The sequence below is a fragment of the Thunnus maccoyii genome, chromosome 4 (genome assembly GCF_910596095.1).
Source record: "Thunnus maccoyii chromosome 4, fThuMac1.1, whole genome shotgun sequence".
In the NCBI taxonomy this organism is placed as follows: domain Eukaryota; kingdom Metazoa; phylum Chordata; class Actinopteri; order Scombriformes; family Scombridae; genus Thunnus; species Thunnus maccoyii.
This window is the reverse complement of record NC_056536.1, coordinates 33,193,341-33,216,183: the sequence shown is the minus strand read 5'-3', so window position 1 is coordinate 33,216,183 and position 22,843 is coordinate 33,193,341. Positions and strand designations below refer to the sequence as shown.

At 36.5% G+C, this 22,843-nt stretch overlaps 1 protein-coding gene across 9 annotated transcripts in view; it reads right to left on the bottom strand.

Moving 5' to 3' along the window:
• LOC121896021 (cell wall protein RBR3-like) overlaps nucleotides 1-21,728 on the bottom strand; it is a 58,957-nt gene extending 37,229 nt beyond the window's left edge. For 3 of the 9 annotated variants that reach the window (XR_006095891.1, XR_006095890.1, XM_042409636.1), the window contains exons 1-4: nucleotides 20,117-20,906; nucleotides 15,048-15,221; nucleotides 14,174-14,515; nucleotides 13,613-13,939 (exon numbers count right to left, since the gene is read on the bottom strand). Coding sequence is in view for 6 of the 9 variants with exons in the window: in XM_042409636.1 (XP_042265570.1) it covers nucleotides 13,613-13,939; nucleotides 14,174-14,515; nucleotides 15,048-15,117 (739 nt within the window). In the remaining 3 variants the exon portion in view is untranslated. Of the gene's footprint in view, nucleotides 1-13,612; nucleotides 13,940-14,173; nucleotides 14,516-15,047; nucleotides 15,222-16,691; nucleotides 16,878-20,116; nucleotides 20,907-21,307 lie in introns of those variants that run through there. The other 6 variants (XR_006095889.1, XM_042409628.1, XM_042409631.1 and 3 more) reach the window with 5 other exon arrangements.
• Between the last annotated feature and the right edge of the window lie 1,115 nt (nucleotides 21,729-22,843).

The window sequence follows — 22,843 nt, the reverse complement described above, 5'->3', positions numbered from 1 at the left end:
AAGTAAACTTCCTTATTTCTAAAATGCATCAGACAGCCTTCAGAACCAATGTGTCCTGGGTGTTAACTCACACCAATGAATGTGTTTCTTCCCATTAATTTGCTTCTCAAGGTTTCTCATGAGCTTTAAAATGTATTGCTCATTTCTTTCTTTCTTTTTTTTTGTAGAATAACACAACTATTTGTAAATTAAGAGACATATGATGTGAACAGCTGTATTTATGATTTATGATGGATTATAAATATGTAGACTTTATTTGCCTAAGAAATACACCTAACAAGAGCATTTACTAGAACTCTGAAAGTGTCAGACATGAACACTGACTTGAAGCTGACTTGAAATTTGTTGGGAAATAAAAAAGATTCAGTGAAGAAAACAGTGAAAGACTGCAGGACCTCTAGAGGCACGAGGCTCTGTGCAACAGCAACATTCACACCACTTGCAGCAGTTCTGGGAGAAGTAAACTGTAAACTTCATGATGCAGCTGTTTTGATGTGCAGTAAGAACAGCTCTGACTGAAGTCACTTTTAAATCCTAAACCTTTTACTTTGCTTCTTTTAATTTAATATAAAAGTTTAGTGAATGTCAGCACCCTCGACCAGTTTAGATTAAAGGTTCATATTTTTGTTTTTTTTGTTCTTCTGTCATTTATATTTAGGGATGTATGGTATTGGATTTTTTGCCGATATCCAACATGCCCATACTTTCCATCTCATTTTTGCCCATTGTCGATACCGATATACCACTGCCACAAAATGTCAACAAGTTAACACGTGCTCCATTGTGCATTTATTATAAACTTGCAAACATTTTACATTTCAAATAAAAGTAAATGGAAACTGAAATTTACTACAAGAAATCTACAACATGACCTGTCTCTCAAAATAATTTAACAGAGATGAAGGCAATAAAGCCTGGGATCTGCATGTTTCAGGCTTGATCAGTTTTACTGTTTTTATAAAATTGGAGTAATGTTGCCTTTGTGCTGTAAGCTGTGGTGCAGTGTGGCTCTTTTAAAACACCTCGCAACATCTACAAATTTTGTATCAGGATTTGACTCAGACTTTGGTTTGTAGATCAGTGCTAATTGTTTTTAGATGTATGACGTGAAAATGCAAATGTGTGTTTGGTTTAGTCTGATGGAACCCATCCTGAATACAGTGAAGGCCTAAAGTTTCATTTTTGTACAATAAACTATATGTGAATGTAACTCTGGACAACAGTTCATTTGTTGTGGTAGCATCTTACTTTACACTTAAAAAATTAACCAAAACCAACTATGTTTGTCAAAGCTTCCTAATTTCCCAAACCCTTTCTGTGCTACAAGTATATAGTTCATTATTTTAAAGGCCAAGTTATGTCCTAAAACAGGTGGGCACTGATGTTTCAGGAAGTATGACTGAAACAGGGGGGAATAGTGCATTTTTCGCAATAGTGCATTTGTTATTATTAGTATTGAATTTAATAAGATCCACTAGGATGACATGACTTTAAAACCAGCATATTTTTTAATTTTCACATCCTCAAATGTCAGTGGAAAATGCCCAGAAAGAGGAAACATGCTGATGGAAGCAGAAAGCTTCAGGGCCGCACCCAAATCAGGATATGTGGTTTGTAAAGATTATGTGCCTGTGGTTCATGCTTTATGTCTGGATATTTTTTGTTTTTATAAATACTTAGCAGTACTTATGTTTCCTTAATAGCAGCTGAATCTCATGTATTAATTAGAAGGCACATTTTAATGCCTTTGTTCATCTGTGATATGAAAATATCACTTTTCCACATAGCTGGAACGAAATAAAAAGTGTGAGTCCTGGTCATATTGTTCAGATATAAAAGCTCACTCAACTAGCTGTGTTTCTGAGCTGTAGTTTGCTGCAAATATACTGCAGTTTGTTGTCAAGCTTTACGAAAACCTGGGACATATTAGATCAATTGTCACATGTTGTCCTCATTGTGACTAACCCTGAGAGGGGAACTACAGGTCAGCCGGGGAAAGTTATTCTTACTAAGACAAACAAGCTCACAGTGATTTCTTGTCACCACCCTTCTCAACAACTTGACATTACTTCATAAAGGGAAGTTAGGTTTCTCTCTCCCATTGAATTGTTTCATTTCTTTTTTTCTCACTCTGTCTTTGATTTTCATTCTTGTGTCTTTCTCACTCAGTGAGCTGTGAGCCTGGAAGCCTGGATGCCAACCTTCTGCCAATTAAAACAGAGGACATTTGAAGGCATTACAAATTCTGTTATCCTGCAATCTGTTTATTTGTGCTTTTCTTTATTTTTAACAGGAGTTTGCAAAACAGTTGCAGTTTAGACTCATGACAAAGTTTTGATGGCAGCTCAGGATGTTATACTTAACAGATTTAACCTGACCCCCTTTGAAAGGGCTTTAACCTTGATAATTACTTTTTCAAACACACTTGAATATAATTGACATTTCTGAAAGCTTCTGAATAAATTTCAGTTCCATAAAGCTGTCTCTTGTGTGATAGATGTTAAGGGTTATTTGTTTTTAAATGTAAAACTGAGCTGATCTCATTACTGGACCATTAAGATTGAAGACACGTTGTTATTTACAGTACATGTCTGCAATTTATGTTTTTTTTAATCAATATGAATAAGAAGGAACTTTTCAGTTTTATTTATTGTAACATTTATTGTAACATTTACGGTAAGAAACTGTTCATGTAGTTTACAATAGCAACACTAAAAATAATTATAATAATACTAAACTTTATTTATAGAGCACCTTTCATGACATAAAATGCAGCTCAAAGTGCTTTACAAAAGAAATATATACACCAGTGGCGGCTGGTGACTCAAAAAATTGGGGAGGACAGGAGGAAAACCTACATGGAATCTTACAACAAACTGCATCAAACTATATCATTGTCCCACCTGATGAAATCGGAGGGCTGGGGGGTAATTTTATATGCCAATAAAACAATTTGCATGAGTGGTGAAAAGGCTGCTTCTTTAAAGACATTTAGCATATACGTATTGTCTCTAAACCAAGAAGTGCTCATCTTAGCCATGGAGTGGATCAAATGTGTCATTTTACCAACAAAGTAATATTCAAATTTATAGTATTGTTCTATTGTGACAACAGATTTATGTTCTCATCAAAAACAGACAACCTATCACATGATTTACAAGTGTTTCCTATATATTTTTCTTAGTATACAGAAATATATAAAGTAGCACAAAGCTTATGATGTGATACAGGAACGGATCAGTGCTGAATACTAGAAAGACTGAACACTAAAAACATTCACAGATCTAAAAGTGTAGGTTCACATCAGAAAGTATTAATGCATGTATCAAATACATGACTTACACACACTGATCTATGTGCACGACATACAAAATATAGTCTACAAAGCTGACATGTTAACACTAGGGGTGTTAACATGAACACAAAACTCACGGTTCGGATCGTATCACGGATTTGAGTCACGGATCAGATCATTATTAGGATCAGCGAAAAAAAGGGGGGAGACAAATAAAACTTTGTTTTCCATGTATTCTGTAACACATTTACAGCCAGAAACAGCAAGGAACTTTTGCCCATGGTCTTAAATGAAAACAACATTTAAGATGTCCAATGTTTAAATAAAATAAAACAAAACAAAATATATAAAATATTCAATGCTCAGTTATTGCAATATGAGGCATGAAACCGTCCTCTTTTAAACAGTGAATGAAACAGCCTCTGTCCACGTCATCGAAACTTGATAAACATTCACCGCTAACGTCAGTTAGCAGCTAGATGCTAATAAGCTGCTCAGCTGCAGCACATTAAACAGCAGGTAAACAACTCAAATGTCACATCGGACGGGTTAGATGCTGGTTTGATCGTTGCTCTTCAAAATCCCTGTTAACGTTAGCGACATGCTGTCTGCCCATGACTTGTACTTACAGCAGTTTGTTTACTTTGTCTCAAATGACACATTAAATTTTGCAATTAATCCGCAGTTCATATACCTGCCGAACCGTGGGGGGTGATCCGTACGGATCACGGATCAACTACGATCCGTTACAGCACTAGTTAACACTTGTTATTCTAGTTACTTTAAGCTTATTACTCAATATATGTCTCAGCTTAAAAACGAACTAAAAAAACTGTCAGAAGCAAGCAGCCAGACCTCCTGCAAACATTCACTAATCACACATCAACAGGTGACTGAACAACCACTCAATTAAAAACAACGAATGAGTGAGTCCAGACAGCTCACTGTAACTTCAACAAGTAAACTAACGTTACCCACAACACATTATGATCTCTGCTGCATTCTTGTTAAGGACATAAATTCACACAACAGCCACACAGAGAGACATTTAACCATCAGAGATGAAATTAGCGACCAAAGAGACAGAGAGAGAGAAGCTGTATCTGACTCACGTTATCTGATGTCTTCTTCTTTCTTTCATGGAGATGTCCAGAAGTATTCATGTCATAGCATCCATTTGTGGCTGTTGGCCATCTTGTTTGTTAGTTACAGGAACTTTATGGCTGCTGCTTATCCAGTCTGATATCATTAGCAACAATGACAAACAAGCTAACTCTCATGGTTGTTTCTTCGGTTGCTTCTCTCTCCAGCCTCCCTGGCGGTGTCCTGCTACTGCTGCGCTGACCAGTCCAGATCATTTCTCCCATTAGCTTAACAACAGAGCTTAACAGTCATTCTACGTATGTATAAAGAGTCCTTGAGGCTGCTGCAACAAGCCAGCTGTTGCATTGGCTAACGCAAGGAGCTATCTACTGCTGCTACTCTGCCTTACAGTGGAGAGAATTGAAGATGAAATCTGGAAACTATCATTGGACCAACTCGATGTCAATATTGCATTCTGGTTGTTGACTGGTAAGGGAGGACAGCCTCCCTTGGAGGGTCATTTTACGTGTCATGGCCAATCACAGATTAGCATAAAAAAAAAGAAAAACATTGAGTCAAATGTAAGAGATCCCGCCCTGCGGCAATAAAATCCTGGAGAAGGGATCAAATCATAGAGGTAAAACAAAGTCAATTAAATGCACTGTAAGCACTGTAAATGGTTTCAGGATAATGATGTTGCACAGGTTTTGTAAAAATACAAAGACTATTTCAATTTCAACCCCTACCTGAGACATGCCAGATCAGAGGAAAAAAAATCAAAATTTGGAAATACAATGAACAAAGATTACATACATGAAATAACAAATTATTAGAAAAAACTTTTAAATTGTGAACCATTACATGGAAATGGAATATAGATCAAAGTGTGTGCTGATGAATCTTTGTCCTTTCAGCAAGTAACATTGCTTATATCATAGCTCTGAAAAGGCTGAACTCTCAACAAATGGACAAAACGCTTCTCAGTGAGACATATATATATATTATTGTTAGGATGGACACACATCACCACAAATCTGCAGCCATAGGCAGACACTGAGTCTTAATTATTTAGTATAATGACAATAGAGAAAAAGAAAACAAAAATACTTTGTTAAAAACATGTATATGATTTTTATCAATCCCACCCTATTTCAATCATAACTCAACTGTATCTCACGTCGTAAATGATCACGTTTGCGATCATGCATTTAAAAACTATAACTACATACAGCAGCAGCGGACTCTAGGTGGACGCCATCTGCCTTGACCGGTTGAGTTGAGATGTTATTATATTTATATACTCAAAAGAAAGAAGAGAGAGAGAGACAGAGAGAGAGAGAGTATACTGAGGTGGAAGAAATAATTTCTAATGCTGGATAACAGAGGTTCTTCAATGGTTCTTAGAATCTGTACGTTAATGATAACGTGCAAGTCACGCGGTAACGTAAAGTTAACGTCGACGTAACGTTACACCGTGCTAAATTCACAGATGAAGCTATGCAACGAATGATTTCACCGAACAAGCAATTAAACGTGGCAAAAAACGTGACAAAACAACAAATTTATGTACTTATAAAAGCATACAACTTCACGTTACAACTATTAGCATCTAACTAGCTAGCTGGCATGGTGTCAAAGTAAAGTTAGCATTAAGCTAGTTTTAGGTTAACAGTTACTCACCACTCACTGCCAGTGACTTACCGTTGAGGGTATTTTCGCCATCCTCCCCTTGTCGGTGGAGCTGTGCTCCAACAGCCCAATCATGTCAGAGTCATTCAGCGTTTTCTTCTTTGATACACATTTTTCTTTAAATATACTAATTTGGTCGTCGTCGAACCGATAAATCTCTGCGTCCCAATCCATTTCTCTGTCTTCGTCTGTGACGTCAATCTGCTTCCAACGGTCAAAGATGACGATGCATTCATGTGCACCATCCAAGATTTGTCTTCATCAAAAGCTTGTCTCACGTTTGCTTACAGAGGATAATGTTATGTGAAGTAATTTTTTGGTGCAGATTTTACTAACTTAGTATGGATTAAATTAAATGAATTAATGAAATGAAAAAAATAGGTCAGACATGTAACTACGGAATATATAAACGGTATGACAAAAATAAACCTACCCTATTGCTCCTTTGTGAACATCAGAAATGGACATGGGATACGTTATTTACAGCTTATAAATGCGACATCTCACATATTATAGTAATACATGCGTTTGTGAGACCGTTGTTGTTCATGTTTATGATCATTTATGTATTACACTCGATAACTGTAATATTTCCGTGAGGTCCCGAAGGCAGCATGGGGAACCCAGAGTGTATGGGCGGGAAGCGCGAGCTCCTTGGCTCAATACTTTTATTAATACACTCAATACACTTAGGTGGCGTTAGCAAAATGTCCAGGAAGAGAACATTTTACAAAGAGTACCTTTTCAATCCAAAAATCTATTCCTCTTGAAACTTGACACGTCTTTTATAACATTCTAAATCATGTCGCATGTGAAATGTCTCAGTTTATATGGAAGGGAAAGGTCTTGAGTTTACATGTGAAATCAATCTGTGAGATGTGTCAGTTCACATAGGAAATGGTGATTTTCACATATAAAAGTTTGCATTCAAAACATGTCTTTTATCACATGTGAAATCACAATATCACATGTGAATGTTTCATTTCACGCATGACTTTATCCCTTTTACATGTTAAGTTTGCATTCACATATAAAATTAAAAACTTTTTTTTTTACATGTGAATTTGAGATACACATGTGATTTCCGAAAGTGAAACTTAGGTTCACATGTGAAACCACAACATCATGTGAAATGTTTCACTTCACATGTGACATTATCTTTTTCACATGTAAAGTTTGCAATGACATGTAAAGCTGAAAACATATTGTCTTTTTCACATGTGAATTTTAAGATACAGATATGATTTCCAAATGTGAATTTTAAGTTCACATGTGAAATCACAACATCACATGTGAAATGTCTCAGTTCACATGTGAAAGACTGAATTTCACATGTGCTTTTTTCGTAAGGGGCTTCATAAAACTGTCAAGCGAGGTCGCTTGTCTAAGATGAGGAGGGAGCATGTTCCAAATCCTTGGTGCATAACAACAGAAGGCAGCATCGCCATACTTCTTGCTGTGCGGTGGTGGCACCCTCAGCAGACCGGCACCATGCGATCTGAGGGAGCAATTTGGAACGTACACCGACAGGCGATCTGACAGATAGGAAGGTGCAAGCCCATTCGGAGCTTTAAAAACAAGTAAAAGAATTTTAAAATCTATCTTCAACGTTACTGGTAGTCAGTGCAAAGATGCTAACATGGGAGTAATGTGACCTCTTTTAATGGTTTTTGTTAGAATTCTTGCTGCTGAGTTTTGGATGCGTTGCAGCTGATCAATAGTTTTTTTGGCTAACCAGTATAAGGTGTGTTGCAATAATCTAACCATAAGAGTACAAAAGCATGAGCCAGTTTTTTAGCATCCTCTAGGGAGAGGTAGGGTCTGACTCTTGTTATGTTTCTCAAGTGATAAAAGGCTATTTTAGTAACGTTGCTGAGTTGAGGTGAAGATCAACCAACCTAATACCTAATTGTGAAATGTAATCACTGCCAAATGCTTTATGATGAAATTAAAATACCACTTACTTTATACTGTAGTATTAAAGTATTTTATTTTTTAACCATATATTTGTCCCATTATCCATAATACAATAGAGATCTTAATCAATGGCATAAAAACCTTAAAAGGGCAAAATCAAGATGTAAATATGTTCTGAAATCAATTCAAAATGAACAATCAAGATCCGGCATAAAAATATAAACTGAATAAATAAAATGCAATCAAACTTAATGTTTAAATGAAAATCAAAACAGCTTCAATATTTAACTTAAAATGAACTGAATCTAAATTATTCTTTAGAGTTGCAACAAGTGAAAAGCAGTCAATAAAATGCAATCATCAATATGAGTCTAACACAGTAATTATATCACTGATCAAATCATTCGAAAGACAATATCAATAAAGAAACTAAAACAAAGACTAGAACATCTGAAATTTCAGTAAATGAAATGGATCAATAGCAAACAGCATTTATCAAACATAAATAATCTGTCTAAGTAGGAAAAGGTGAGTAAATAACAGATTGTGAGTCAAGCAAGAGGAAAGTTCAAACTAATCTCAGAGGGACAAAAGTTCTCCCAGAAACTGATGAAGTAATTGTTACTGTTTGTTTGATGGACCCGGTTCCTGCTACATAAGGGTCTGCTCCTGTTAGAAAAACACAGCTTCAGTCAGTCATCTCACATGGAACACATTATAGAAGTGAAAAGTGACGGAGCAGCGACCTCTAGTGGCCTCTGTTCTTATCACATGTCAGTCAGCCTCACAGTGGTGAAAAGAGGAGGATCCACAAGTGATGTACAAGATTTGTATCATTATTATTGGTCTGAAACTGGAATAGTAGATTGACTGATAGATTTACCTCTGGTGGTGGTGGAGCCGGACTGCTTTCCTCCTGAAAAGCATTTAACACAGTGAGTGATGACAGAAAACACATTTAGTGAGATCACATGAGATTGGTGTCACAGAATCCTTGTTCTATATTTTTATGTTCTCTGTCATTTGTGCCATGTGTATTCTGTTACAGCTCTGTGAAAAACACTAATTATTGTGTTTTACACAATATAGAGAAACTAATACTCGCGTTGTTCTCTCCTGACTAGATCCCTGCTTGTGTTGTATCAGTCTCAGATGTACGTTGCTTTGGATAAAAGCATCTGTTAAATGAAAAATGTAAATGTATCTAAATGTAAGATGAAATAAATACATACACACAGTCTAACCTATATGAACATAAGTATAATATTGATATGTGTGGATCAGTGGTTTCATGATGAAGCTGACTGAAGATAAGGATAATCACTTTACCCCTTTTATGAGCACCATATAAACATTTAATATAAAGTTATAAGGTATAACGACATTTTATTAATTCTCATTATTTGTTATAACTTCTCCTATGAAGACATATTTTATATTACTATCATTCCTTATCTGTTTATACAGCTTTTTTCTCTTTTTTTGTAGATTAACACAGCTATTTGCAAATTAATTTAAGATTTATGGTGGTTTATACATATGTAGACTTTACTTGCCTAAGAAATACATCTACCAAGAGCATTTATTAAAACTCTGAAAGTGTCAGACATGAACACTGATTTGAAGCTGACTTGAAATTAATTCTTTTAGTGTGTTGGGAAATGAAAAAGATTCGGTCAAGAAAACAGTAAAACTAAACTTAACCTAGCTAAAGTAGGTCAAATGTAATCATTCATTAGAGGATCAGAGCAAAATAAACATAGCCATATGGTCACTACCAGTTTTCCAGATCCTCTGTGTTGCAAAGCTGCTGTGCTGATCCAGTTTGACCTGCTGTGTGTCTGTGGTTACCTGCCTTTCTGCTTCACTGCCTTGAGTTGAGATTGTCAACTAGAAGTCTGTTTATTGAATTTAAAAGTAAAACTGTCTTTCACTCAACCAGCCTGTCAGAGTGTCTGCGTGAGGGTTCTGCTTCCTGTTGTCTTAACTGGTTTGTTACAGTAGAAACTGGCCAAATGTGGACAAACAGCACGTCACCCATGAAAATGGGGATATGAAATTAATTATATGATCTAAGAGTATCAGAAGAGGTTTTCTGAATAAAGAGACTGGGTTCCTGAAGCTCCACACTGTCAAGAAACTGAGTCCTTTAAGTGAATTTAGCAAGAATTTAAAGAAGTTCTGATAAACCTCATTAAAAGCTTCTCATTTTTTTCACATTATAAAATGACACTTAATGTTTACAGGCCGGACAATGTATGATGCAACAATAATTTGAATCAAATGTTAAAGCTCTCTGTGTCTAAGTGTCTTTTTCAATACTGCTATATTTCCTCTAATAGTTGATTACTTCAACTGCAGAGGGTACCTGGCCTTTATTGGAAGTAGACTTATATAAGAGAGAGGCCTTTATTTATAATTCCCTCTGTATAACCCTAACCCTAAGTATATTTGCTCATATTTTAGTACAAAGCCTCCTCGCTTTCTGATCTGCTTCCGTTTGCTCTGTTAAATTTTTGTCACTGCATTACCACACATGTACTCATAGAACTGGAGTTACATCCAGGTAACTATTATTTATGCTTAACTGGCATGCACATTATATAACAGACACCAGGAGTTTATCCACCTTTTTTATCAACCCCAGCCTCTTTTTGGGGCCGGCTTTTATTTGTTTGTGTTGACCAAACCCCTGCCATTATCGGAGACCTGGCTTTTAATTGACAACCAGCCACTATTAGAGGAAATATGGTACACACATACTGGCTATAAAATGATTCACTATGGTGGACACAGACCTTCCTATTGCTGCTGGAGCAGCAGTCATGTGCCGTCTAAAGATTGAGATCTTTTTTAGATTTAAATGTGTCCAAAACTTAAGAAATGGTAATCTCAATAGAAGACACACACAGTTCCAACAGTCATTCTTGACTTCAGTAAGTGTTGAACTTCTCCAGACCTACAAATACTTGGGAACTGTGTTTGATGACAGATTGAGATTTAGTGACAGTACAGATGTTATTGTGAAAAAGGCTCAGGAGTGTCTGTGCTGTAAAATAAAAATTCAATTAAATTTAAAATACATAACAAAAGAAAATGTAATCAGTAGGCCATTCTAGAAAATGTAATGAAGCCTTGTTTTGATCAGAAAAATTAAAAGTATGTTTCACACATCTAAACATGAAAACCAGTTAAATTTGACCCTAACACAATAGGAGGGTTAAATGATTTTAGCATCAGGCTGCAACATAACAAAATGTGAAAAAGTAGAGTCTGAATATTTTTTAAATACACTGTAATATGCAATGCAGTCAAATATGAACATAATTTCTAGGAGACAGAGTTGGCTCAAAGGGTAAAAGAACAATATCAAATAACATCTACATTTTTGAAGACAGAATGAACATTTCAGAATAAGCAAGTAAGAAGAAACATGATCAGTTGTGTATCATCAGCATAGAGGTGAAAAATAGCATGTTTATAGTTAATATCTGCCGATTAAACAAAAAAAAGAAAGAAAGTAGAACAAACTGGAACTTTGCAGCACATGTTAACCTGCACAGTACAGAATCCAGATCCAAATCCAAACATCATCATGTGTTTGCTGTGAGTGTAGAGTAGGTTTGGTCCGGATCCCTGCTGTCTGGATCCAGGCTCTGGTAGACGGAGTCTTCATACATGGAGACTGGAGGACAGTTCTCATTGCTGAAAGATAACTGAAAATAAAACAGCAATGACATCAAACCTAAAATATAGCAATAACCACGGTAACAGCCCAGATATTGTGTTCTTCAATTGTTTGCTGATATTTTAGTGATAACAACTCGGCAGGCCAGAGGTCTATTAACAGTAACTGTGATTTTATTTTATTACACTTTTGTACACAGCAGTGAAGTAGTTGCAGCCATGAGATTGTTTGTTCCTAACTGCAAAAATAAAATGTCTGCCAAAAGTAAGAATTAACGTTAACAAGGGCCACTGCCATTATTCCTTGTGTGTTTAAACTCTTTCTGACATTGTCATATTTGTATTTTGTAGAATTTTTTTCTGACATTGTCATATTTGTATTTTGTAGATTTTTAAATGTGTGTGAATGAATTGTATATATGTACTTGTTTGCAAACGTGCTTCCCCCTTGAGGGACGAATACAGAATTTTTGAATTGAATTGAATTGAATGAGACATACATTGTTATAGAAATTCACCACCATGTTTCTGCTGTCTGAGGTTCCTCTGGTGTTCAAACCAGAGTTCCTCTTCATCTTCAATTTGTAGAGGAGCAACAGAACAACAGCCAACAGCACAAACACCACAAGAACGATTACAGCCAGAGGCCAGAAGTAACCTTGTTGAGGGACATAGGAGTCTGGTTGGGAAGGAAGAGAGAGAGAGACATTTATTAGTTTAAAAGACTGGGATCTTTTGTCTTGTATTAGAAGCTTAAAGGTTCCCTGTGGAGTTTTTGACCACAAGTAGCTTGTTTTTACATGTGGATCTACGTTGTGCACACGTGGTTGACGTGATACACAATCCTGCCAGTGGTTTCACATCATCCCACTGATCTACAGGATGCAGGAACCTGCCCAGAAACACAGCAATGCACCAACAAAAGCAGGAGAGAAGAAGACTGCAGGCAATGCAAGATTTAAAATACTTCAAATTATCAGCTTTACAAATATTTTATGATTGAGGAAACATGTTCAACACTTATGTTGGACCTAAAGGATACACTCAGCATGTTTTGGTGAGTAACACTGAATATAAATATAACCTTGTTTACAAGAAAACTACACAGGAAACCTTTATCAAAAATGAGATCTTCCTGTTGAAAAAACATCTCAGACTTTGGTCTGAATGTTTCTTGACTTGCCATGTGCTGACATCACATGTTAATAATTATCTTACATCATTAGAAACATAGGATGTGTTTAAACATTAGACGTGAAGATAACAATTTTTAACAACATTTATTGTAAAATTGAATGTGAAATGTTTTCTTCTAGGTGCTGAACTGTCTTATGTGCTGCTCTAGACAGAAAGATCATATTGACAGCATCCATCACATACACAAGAAATATGCAGCGTTAAATATGTTAATGAACTAAATGATTAAGATATGTTCTATTAATCACCAAAAAGTATTATTAGTTGGACAACTAGTATGACTCTGCCAACCTCAGCACTCCTCTTGTTGTCACAAATCAACTTCTGGCTGTGACCCGAAAAAACAGATATTTGTTTCTGTCATGTCATTTCCATCCACTCTTTAAATGTTGTATTCAAAATTCATTTTTTAAGATTATTTCTTGGACATTTTATGGATTTATTTGATAGTGATAGTGGAGAGAGACAGGACATGTGGGGAGTAGAGGGATGACATGCAGCAGACAGTTCGGCCAGCTGGGAATCAAACTGAGGACTCGCTGCTCAGGGCGTTAGTGTCCATGTGATAACCACTCAGCTATCAGGTCACCCCTAAAATTCATTCTTTTTTTATTTTAAATAAAAATGACAAATTTTCATTATTTTAACCATTTCAAATTTTTTGAAATTCATTTTTTATTCAATTTTCATCCAATTTTTATTCATTGAACAGAATGTGGACAGAATATTAAATTTAAAACTCACCATCTACAACAAAGATCTGGAACGTGTTGGATGAATCTGGAGACAAAGCTCTGCCGTAACCACACCTGTACCGTCCTGTGTCTGACTTCTTCAGCTGTGTGATGGTCAAATACAGTCCATATGTAGATCCTTCTCTATATTCAATGCTGTATCTGCCATTCTGAGCTCTGTTCTCTTCTGTTTTAACCAGGATGTCTTCTTCTTTTTTACATTCATCCTTACAGAAGAACTTCCTGCTTCCATTGACAGTATTGAGGCATCCAGATGTGATATTTCCTCCCACAGTTCCTGCACGGATGAAATGAGTGTTTTCACCCAACGTTGCTGCTGAAAAGATGAACAATCAACAGTTACTGTCTGTACTTCCTGTAAGATGCTGCAGTCTGGAGTCATGATTTCATCCAACATTGATACACTGAGTCAATATATCATAAACGTCTCACATTCTTCAACAATTTAATTAAATTATATCTGACTTCATTTATTCTTAAGCTTCAGAATCATTAAATGGGATGAACATAGTAAATATATCAGGTTTTATGACTTTCAGTAGAAACTCACCATCTGTAACTATGACGTCAAAGTCACGGTAAGCATCTGGGACTGAAGATCCACCCAAACCACATGTGTACCGTCCTGAGTCTGACTTGGTCAGCTGTGTGAAGGTCACAGTCACAGTTCTTCTTCCAGAAGATCCGTCTTCATAGCTGATGCTGTATCTGCCACTCTGAGCTGTGACACCATCTGTTTTAATGAGAATGTCTTCTTCTTTACATTCTCCTTTACAGAAGAACTTGGTGCTTCCAGATGAAGTCAAGGAGCAAATAATTGAACCATTTCCTCCTTCAGCTCCAGCATAAACACTTATTGCATTGACGAGTCCAGTGTTTCCATCCTGCAGTGCTGTTGGAAAGATGAACAGTGAATACTGATGATCAATACTTTGTGTATTGTAGACTTACTGTAAACAGACTGCAGATTAATGAGGGCTAATCCATCAGTTCACAGAGAAGCAGAGATGATACAGAGGCAGCCATTAGCAAAGTTTTCACTGACTGTACAGCAGTTGCTGTTGTTCTACTTGTAGCTGCAGTTGTAGTCACAGTGTCTCTGTGTAACGTCTGTTTTTCAATGTTTTTCTTTCATACTTTCTAATATCAAACACATTAATGAGCAACAAATATTCATGATGGATGGTTCATATGTTTAGTTAAATTAGATTATGTTTAATTTAGTTAAATTACAAGATTAGATTATAAAGATGTTGTAATTAGTAACAGAATAATTTAGAGAACGACAGGAAAACTAATTAACATGACAGCAACATGAAAACTTGTGTGATACAAATCTGACATTTGTTAAAATGAACACAATGAATGTCCAGAAGCAGTTTGTGCTGCAGCTTTACAGACACAGTCAGGTAATCAGTCCTCACCTGATAAGAAGCAGAAGAACAGAACATGGTGGATATTCATTCTGAGTTTGATCCTGATGCAGAAAATCATCAAACTGTCAGAGAATTGCCTCTGTATGTCTGTCTGATCAATCAGGAAGCTGACGATGATTTAAGTTAACATTCCTTCCTCTTCCTCTTTCTCTCTCTCTCGCTCTGTTTGCGACATGACGATGATGATGGTGGTTGAGGGTACATTAATGAATGAATCATTCTATTTTTGACCCCATTATTTGACCCATATGACCTCTATGGAATTATTCAGACACATTAAACACCAACAAACCAAACATTCCAGTATGTCAGTAGCACAATATATTGACCTCATAAAAATCTTTACATACTGTATAATATCCCAGGAGATATCCAACAATGAAGATTAAATAAATACATACATACAGTCTAATATATATGAACACAACAAGTGTAATATTGATATGTGTAGATCAGTGGTTTCATGATGAAGGTGCTGACTGAAGATAAGAATAATCACTTTATCCCATTTATGAGGATCATATAAACATTTAATATATAGTCATAAGGTATAGAGATATTTTATTAATTCTCAGTATTTATTATAACTTCTCCTATGAAGACATATTTTATATCACTATAACTGAGTTTTACTATATTGTCATTAATTATCTGTTTATACAGCAGCAAACACTTCTGGGTTCCAACAAGAATTATAAGCATTTATTAAATAGCAATATACAACTTATAAATGATAAATGGGAACGATGTTAAAGTCAAGTGTTACCAACAGATATTCAAACAAATTGAAAGAAGCAATAAGAAAATGTTCAGTGAAGTGTTTGTTCAGAAAAATAAAAATAGATCATTGAGAGATATTTTGGCTCTAACTTGGTGAGAAAAAGGAGTGTTCCTCTTTGTGTAAAAGTAAACTTCCTTATTTCTAAAATGCATCAGACAACCTCTAGAACCAAAGTGTCCTGGGTGTTAACTCACACCAATGAATGTGTTTGGTCCTATCAATTTGCTTCTCAAGGTTTCTCATGAGCTTTAAAATGTATTGCTCATTTCTTCTCTTTCTTTTTCTTTTTTGAAGAATAACACAACTATTTGTAAATTAATAAACATATAATGTGAACAGCTGCATCCATGGTTTATGATGGGTTATAAATGTGTAGACTTTACTATTAGAGCATTTACTAGAACTCTGAAAGTGTCAGACATGAACACTGACTTGAAGCTAACTTGAAATTTGTTGGGAAATAAAAAAAGATACAAGGAAGAAAACAGTGAAAGAGTGCAGGACCTCTAGAGGCACGAGGCTCTGTGCAACAGCAACATTCACACCACTTGCAGCAGTTCTGGGAGAAGTAAACTGTAAACTTCATGATGCAGCTGCTTTGATGTGCAGTAAGAACAGCTCTGACTGAAGTCACTTTTAAATCCTAAACCTTTTACTTTGCTTCTTTAAATTTAATATAAAAGTTTAGTGAATGTCAGCACCCTCGACCAGTTTACACCTAATGCACCTAATAAGCTGGTTGCCAACCACTGTTATAAACCAAAAACACACAAACACACACACACACACATACACACACTGGATACATCTCAAGTCTCTTAATTTATGTCTCCTCGCTCCTTGCCCCTAACCTGAACTGGAAGTTGTTCCTGATGCGCCATTTTGACAGGAGTCCCAAGTCTCTTATTCTGCTCCTAGGAGCAAGGAGCGAGGAGGGGTCTCTGAGGAACGAGGAAACACGAGAGCAGCCTTCACGGAAGTCTTTTACGGGCTGACACGCCCCCTTATTGGATATCAGTTGTTGATTGGATGCTGCAGCTGATCAGACTGATTTGATACATCACTGCAGTTTCATACTGAAGAGGAGACAGATTACAGATTTAATTTAAGTGTATCATTCCCAAGTTTTATGTTTTATTTGTTTTCTGATTCATCATATAGTTAAAAATCTGTTAATTGTCGGTCTGATCAACAAAAGAATCATAAACAACTTTCTTCATTTATTAGAAAGATTTTTTTTCATGATGTTATTTCCTCCATTAAACTGTTTCTTGCTGACAGACAGACTCTTCCTGACTTTAATTTGATCCATAATAACAGTTAAACACATTTATATTTTACATCATTTATCGTCATTTCCATTCAGTCACATGTGAGGCTGAAAATTTGTCCTGAAACATTTAGCCAAATACATATTTTCCAGTGTTCAGAAGATACCCTGATCATATTCTGGGTTATTGAATGATGAATTCACTATCAGGATTATCAAAAAATACAGATGCAAATAATCAATAAATAGTATAAACGCATTCTGTCAGTAGAAATGGTTCCTGTCCATCTGAGCAGGACACAGTATAAATGCAGAATGCAGGTTTTTATTTAAGTGTTTGTTGAACAGGTAACAGGCTGCAGAGAGGAAACAGCTGCTCTAGCGGTGATAACTGTGAACCTTTATTAGTATTAACACAGTGCACGTGTGCAGACACAAACTCCATCAGAAGTTTCAACAGCTGTTAAAGCCGACCGACAGCTGATCCAGCTGTGATCAGCTGTCGTCATCAGCCGTCATCAGAAACGGACGTCGCTTCACGTGACGCTTTAGAGGAGAGGACGTCTCATGTCTCTTAAAACAAATTTCCTCGTTTCTTCTCTCCTCACTTGGTTTCCTTGCGTCTCTCCTTGCATCCACAGCAGGAAGGACTAAGACGCAAGGAAAAGACGCAAGTGAGGGAAACGTGGATGCAATTTAAGAGACTTGGGATGCAGCCACTGTGTTGTATTGTTGCTGTCTGTGCTGATAAAACTGCAACTGACAAAATCTGTTCTATTTACCCACAAACATCCGTTTATTTCTAATAATGGACCTGGCAGTTTATGACACAAAGCTTATGTGGGGGAAAATTAAATGTATGTAACCACACAACATATTCCAGTACCTCCAGCTTGTACATATTCTGTTAAAACCACCAGTTTTTGTTTCACAATCAGTGGTAGTGAATTTCTGCACACGTGAAAGCCTGACAGATGTGTTGGAGGGCAGCACAGTTTCTCCTTTATTTAACCAGGTTGGTTGGTTTATTTAACCAGGTTGGTTAAATAAAGATTAAAAAATGAATAAAACCAAATAAAAAGATATTGTATCTGACGAGCCCTTCAGGGGTCATATGCAGGACTCAAAGAGCTATAAATATCCTCAAATGTAAGATCACATTTTTTCAGTGGGAAATACCCAGAAAGAGGAAAGATGCTGACAGAAGCAGAAAGCTTCAGGGATATCTGGTTTATACAGATATAGATAGATATTTATATAGATTATGTGTCAGCATGTTTCCTCTTTCTGGGCATTTTCCACTGAAAAAATTTGATCTTACATTTGAGGATGTGAAATTTAAAAAATCTGCTGGTTTTAAAGTCATGTCATCCTAACCCCTCCTTACTCGAGGACCTTCCATCCCATGATGCAGAATGGGTACAGACTGCATTGATGCTGGGCCGTACACTTATTATTACCCCCCTCTATCAATCTATGGCACAACCAGTTGGGTAGGCTAGCAGCACTGGAAGGCTTGTCATACAGACTCATGAATAGGGTGGAGAGTTTCAATCTGAAATGGGAACGTTACCTAGCTGCCATTAGGGGGTAGGACTAAGGGACATGTCAGGATGGGGCACAGGGTCCCAGAAGTTTACATGTACCTCTCAGTATCACCACCTCGGTTCCTTGCATGTCAGCCTTTTCTTCATCTATGGTGGGGGTTCATATTAGTGCCCCTTCATTATCAACGCTGTGCCCAGTATCGCTGAGTATGCAACGTGCTATTTGTTTCATGTGGGGTTTTTTTGTTTTGTTTTGGTTTTTTTTGTTTTCTCAGTTCTGTGTCTGTTGGTTTGGCGGTTTGCTTCTTTGCCTCTGTGGTCTGTCTTTGTTTCTCTTTGATAGTGGACAATATGTACTGCGGATATCCTCACACTTTCCATACTAGTATAAACAATGATGCTGCTGGATGTCTAACCATCCTTATCAACATATATGCTTGTTTTGTGCACCATCTGAAATTTCAATAAAATGTTAATCATAAAAAAAGTCATGCCATCCTGGTGGATCTTATTAAATTCATTACTAATAATAACAAATGCACTATTGCGGAAAATGCACTATTCCCCCCTGTCTCAGTCATACTTCCTGAAACATCAGTGCCCACCTGTTTTAGGACATAACTTGGCCTTTAAAATATGAACTATATACTTGTAGCACAGAAAGGGTTTGGGAAATTAGGAAGCTTTGACAAACATAGTTGGTTTTGGTTAATTTTTTAAGTGTAAAGTAAGATGCTACCACAACAAAGGAACTGTTGTCCAGAGCTACATTAACACATAGTTTATTGTACAAAAAAATTAATTTATTATTGTTATTATTATCAACTGTTCTGCTGCCATCAGATGCAGCAGGGATTTAATAAACTGAAAGAGAAATTTGTCATACAGAATACATTTTTATAAACCATTTGGGTGCCCCCCCCACGCCGCTCCAGGGCAGTTGGGATTAACCCTGAGAGGGGAACTAGAGGTCAGTCGTTGAAAGTAATTCTTAAGAAGACAAACAAGCTCACAGTGAATCCTCGTCACCACCCTTCTCAACAACTAGACATTACTTCATAAAGGGAAGTTAGGTTACTCTCTCCCATTCAATTGTTTCATTTCTCTTTCTCTCATGCTGTGTTTGGTTTTCATTTTCATACACATTCATACACATATTAAAACGGGATAAACATCAATTAAGACATAGTAAAAGAGTAAAAGTAAATAAAATCCTAGAGAAGGGATCAAATCATAGGAGGTAAAAAGGTCATAGAAGTAGGTTTTGAGTTGTTTCCTCTGATGAGTTCAGTATTAATCAAACCCTGCTGTATGTTAGGTAATACCTCATGTTGATCTACAGAAAACCCTAGCATCTCACATTATTTTGGAATGAAAGAAATCAATGACAAGTGGTACCAATGATGACACTGTGATTAAAGTATCTGTAGCAAGGTAACTATTGGTGAATTAAGCTTACCCCTGACTCCGGCTTTTAACCCTCAGGTCTTTAAGCTTCTGAGCCATGCAGGCCTTTATGTCTGCCTCTGCAGTGCCTGGAAAGTGCCCTTACACTTGAGCTGTCAAAATAGAAAGACAAATATTGCAAGAAAGAAAATAAGATTCATATCACAAGAGGAAAGCACTGTAAATGGTTTCAGGATAATGATGTTGCACAGGTTTTGTAAAAATACAAAGACTATTTCAATTTCAACCCCTACCTGAGACATGCCAGATCAGAGGAAAAAAAATCACAATTTGGAAATACAATGAACAAAGATTACATACATGAAATAACAAATAATAAGAAAAAACTTTTAAATTGTGGACCATTACATGGAAATGGAATATAGATCAAAGTGTGTGCTGATGATTCTTTGTCCTTTCAGCAAGTAACATTGTTTATATCATAGCTCTGAAAAGGCTGAACTCTCAACAAATGGACAAAAAGCTTCTCAGTGAGATTATACTATTGTTAGGATGGACACACATCACCACAAATCTGCAGCCATAGGCAAACACTGAGTCTTAGTTATTTAGTATAATGACAATAGAAAAAAAGAAAACAAAAATACTTTGTTAAAAACATGTATATGATTTTTATCAATCCCACCCTATTTCAATCATAACTCAACTGTATCTCACGTCGTAATTGATCACGTTTGCGATCATGCACTTAAAAACTATAACTACATACAGCAGCAGCGGACTCTAGGTGGACGCCATCTGCCTTGACCGGTTGAGTTGAGACGTTATTATATTTATATACTCAAAAGAAAGAAAAGAGAGAGACAGAGACAGAGAGAGAGAGACAGAGAGAGAGAGAGAGTATACTGAGGTGGAAGAAATAATTTCTAATGCTGGAAAACAGAGGTTCTTCAATGGTACTTACAATCTGTACATTAATGATAACGTTGTGCGAATCACGGAGTAACTTTAAGTTAACGTCGACGTAACGTTACACCGTGCTAAATTCACAGATGAAGCTATGCAACGAATGATTTCACCGAACAAGCAATTAAACGTGGCAAAAAACGTGACAAAACAGCAAATTTATGTACTTATAAAAGCATACGACTTAATGTTACAACTATTAGCATCTAACTAGCTAGCTGGCATGGTGTCAAAGTAACGTTAACGTTAAGCTAGTTTTAAGTTATCAGTTACTCACCACTCACTGCCAGTAACTTACCGTTGCTGGGTATTTTCGCCATCCTTCCCTTGTCGGCGGAGCTGCGCTCCAACAGCCCAATCATGTCAGAGTCATTCAGCATTTTCTTCTTTGATACACATTTTTCTTTAAATATACTGATTTGGTCGTCGTCGAACCGATAAATCACTGCGTCCCGATCCATTTCTCTGTCTTCGTCTGTGACGTCGATCTGCTTCCAACGGTCAAAGATGACGATGCATTCATGTGCACCATCCAAGATTTGTCTTCATCAAAAGCTTGTCTCACGTTTGCTCACAGAGGATAATACACGTGTTATGTAAAGTAATTTTTTGGTGCAGATTTTACTAACTTAGTATGGATTAAATTAAATGAATTAATGAAATGAAAAAAAAATAGGTCAGACATGTAACTACGGAATATATAAACGGTATGACAAAAATAAACCTACCCTATTGCTCCTTAGTGAACATCAGAAACGGACATGGGATACATTATTTACAGCCTATAAATGCGACATCTCACATATTATAGTAATACATGCGTTTGTGAGACCGTTGTTGTTCATGTTTATGATCATTTATGTATTACACTCGATAACTGTAATATTTCCGTGAGGTCCCGAAGGCAGCATGGGGAACCCAGAGTGTATGGGCGGGAAGCGCGAGCTCCTTGGCTCAATACTTTTATTAATACACTCAATACACTTAGGTGGCGTTAGCAAAATGTCCAGGAAGAGAACATTTTACAAAGAGTACCTTTTCAATCCAAAAATCTATTCCTCTTGAAACTTGACACGTCTTTTATAACATTCTAAATCATGTCGCATGTGAAATGTCTCAGTTTATATGGAAGGGAAAGGTCTTGAGTTTACATGTGAAATCAATCTGTGAGATGTGTCAGTTCACATAGGAAATGGTGATTTTCACATATAAAAGTTTGCATTCAAAACATGTCTTTTATCACATGTGAAATCACAATATCACATGTGAATGTTTCATTTCACGCATGACTTTATCCCTTTTACATGTTAAGTTTGCATTCACATATAAAATTAAAAACTTTTTTTTTTACATGTGAATTTGAGATACACATGTGATTTCCGAAAGTGAAACTTAGGTTCACATGTGAAACCACAACATCATGTGAAATGTTTCACTTCACATGTGACATTATCTTTTTCACATGTAAAGTTTGCAATGACATGTAAAGCTGAAAACATATTGTCTTTTTCACATGTGAATTTTAAGATACAGATATGATTTCCAAATGTGAATTTTAAGTTCACATGTGAAATCACAACATCACATGTGAAATGTCTCAGCTCACATGTGAAAGACTGAATTTCACATGTGCTTTTTTCGTAAGGGGCCTCATAAAACTGTCAAGCGAGGTCACTTGTCTAAGATGAGGAGGGAGCATGTTCCAAATCCTTGGTGCATAACAACAGAGGGCAGCATCGCCATACCTCTTGCTGTTCGGCGGTGGCACCCTCAGCAGACCGGCACTATGCGGTCTGAGGGAGCGATTTGGCAC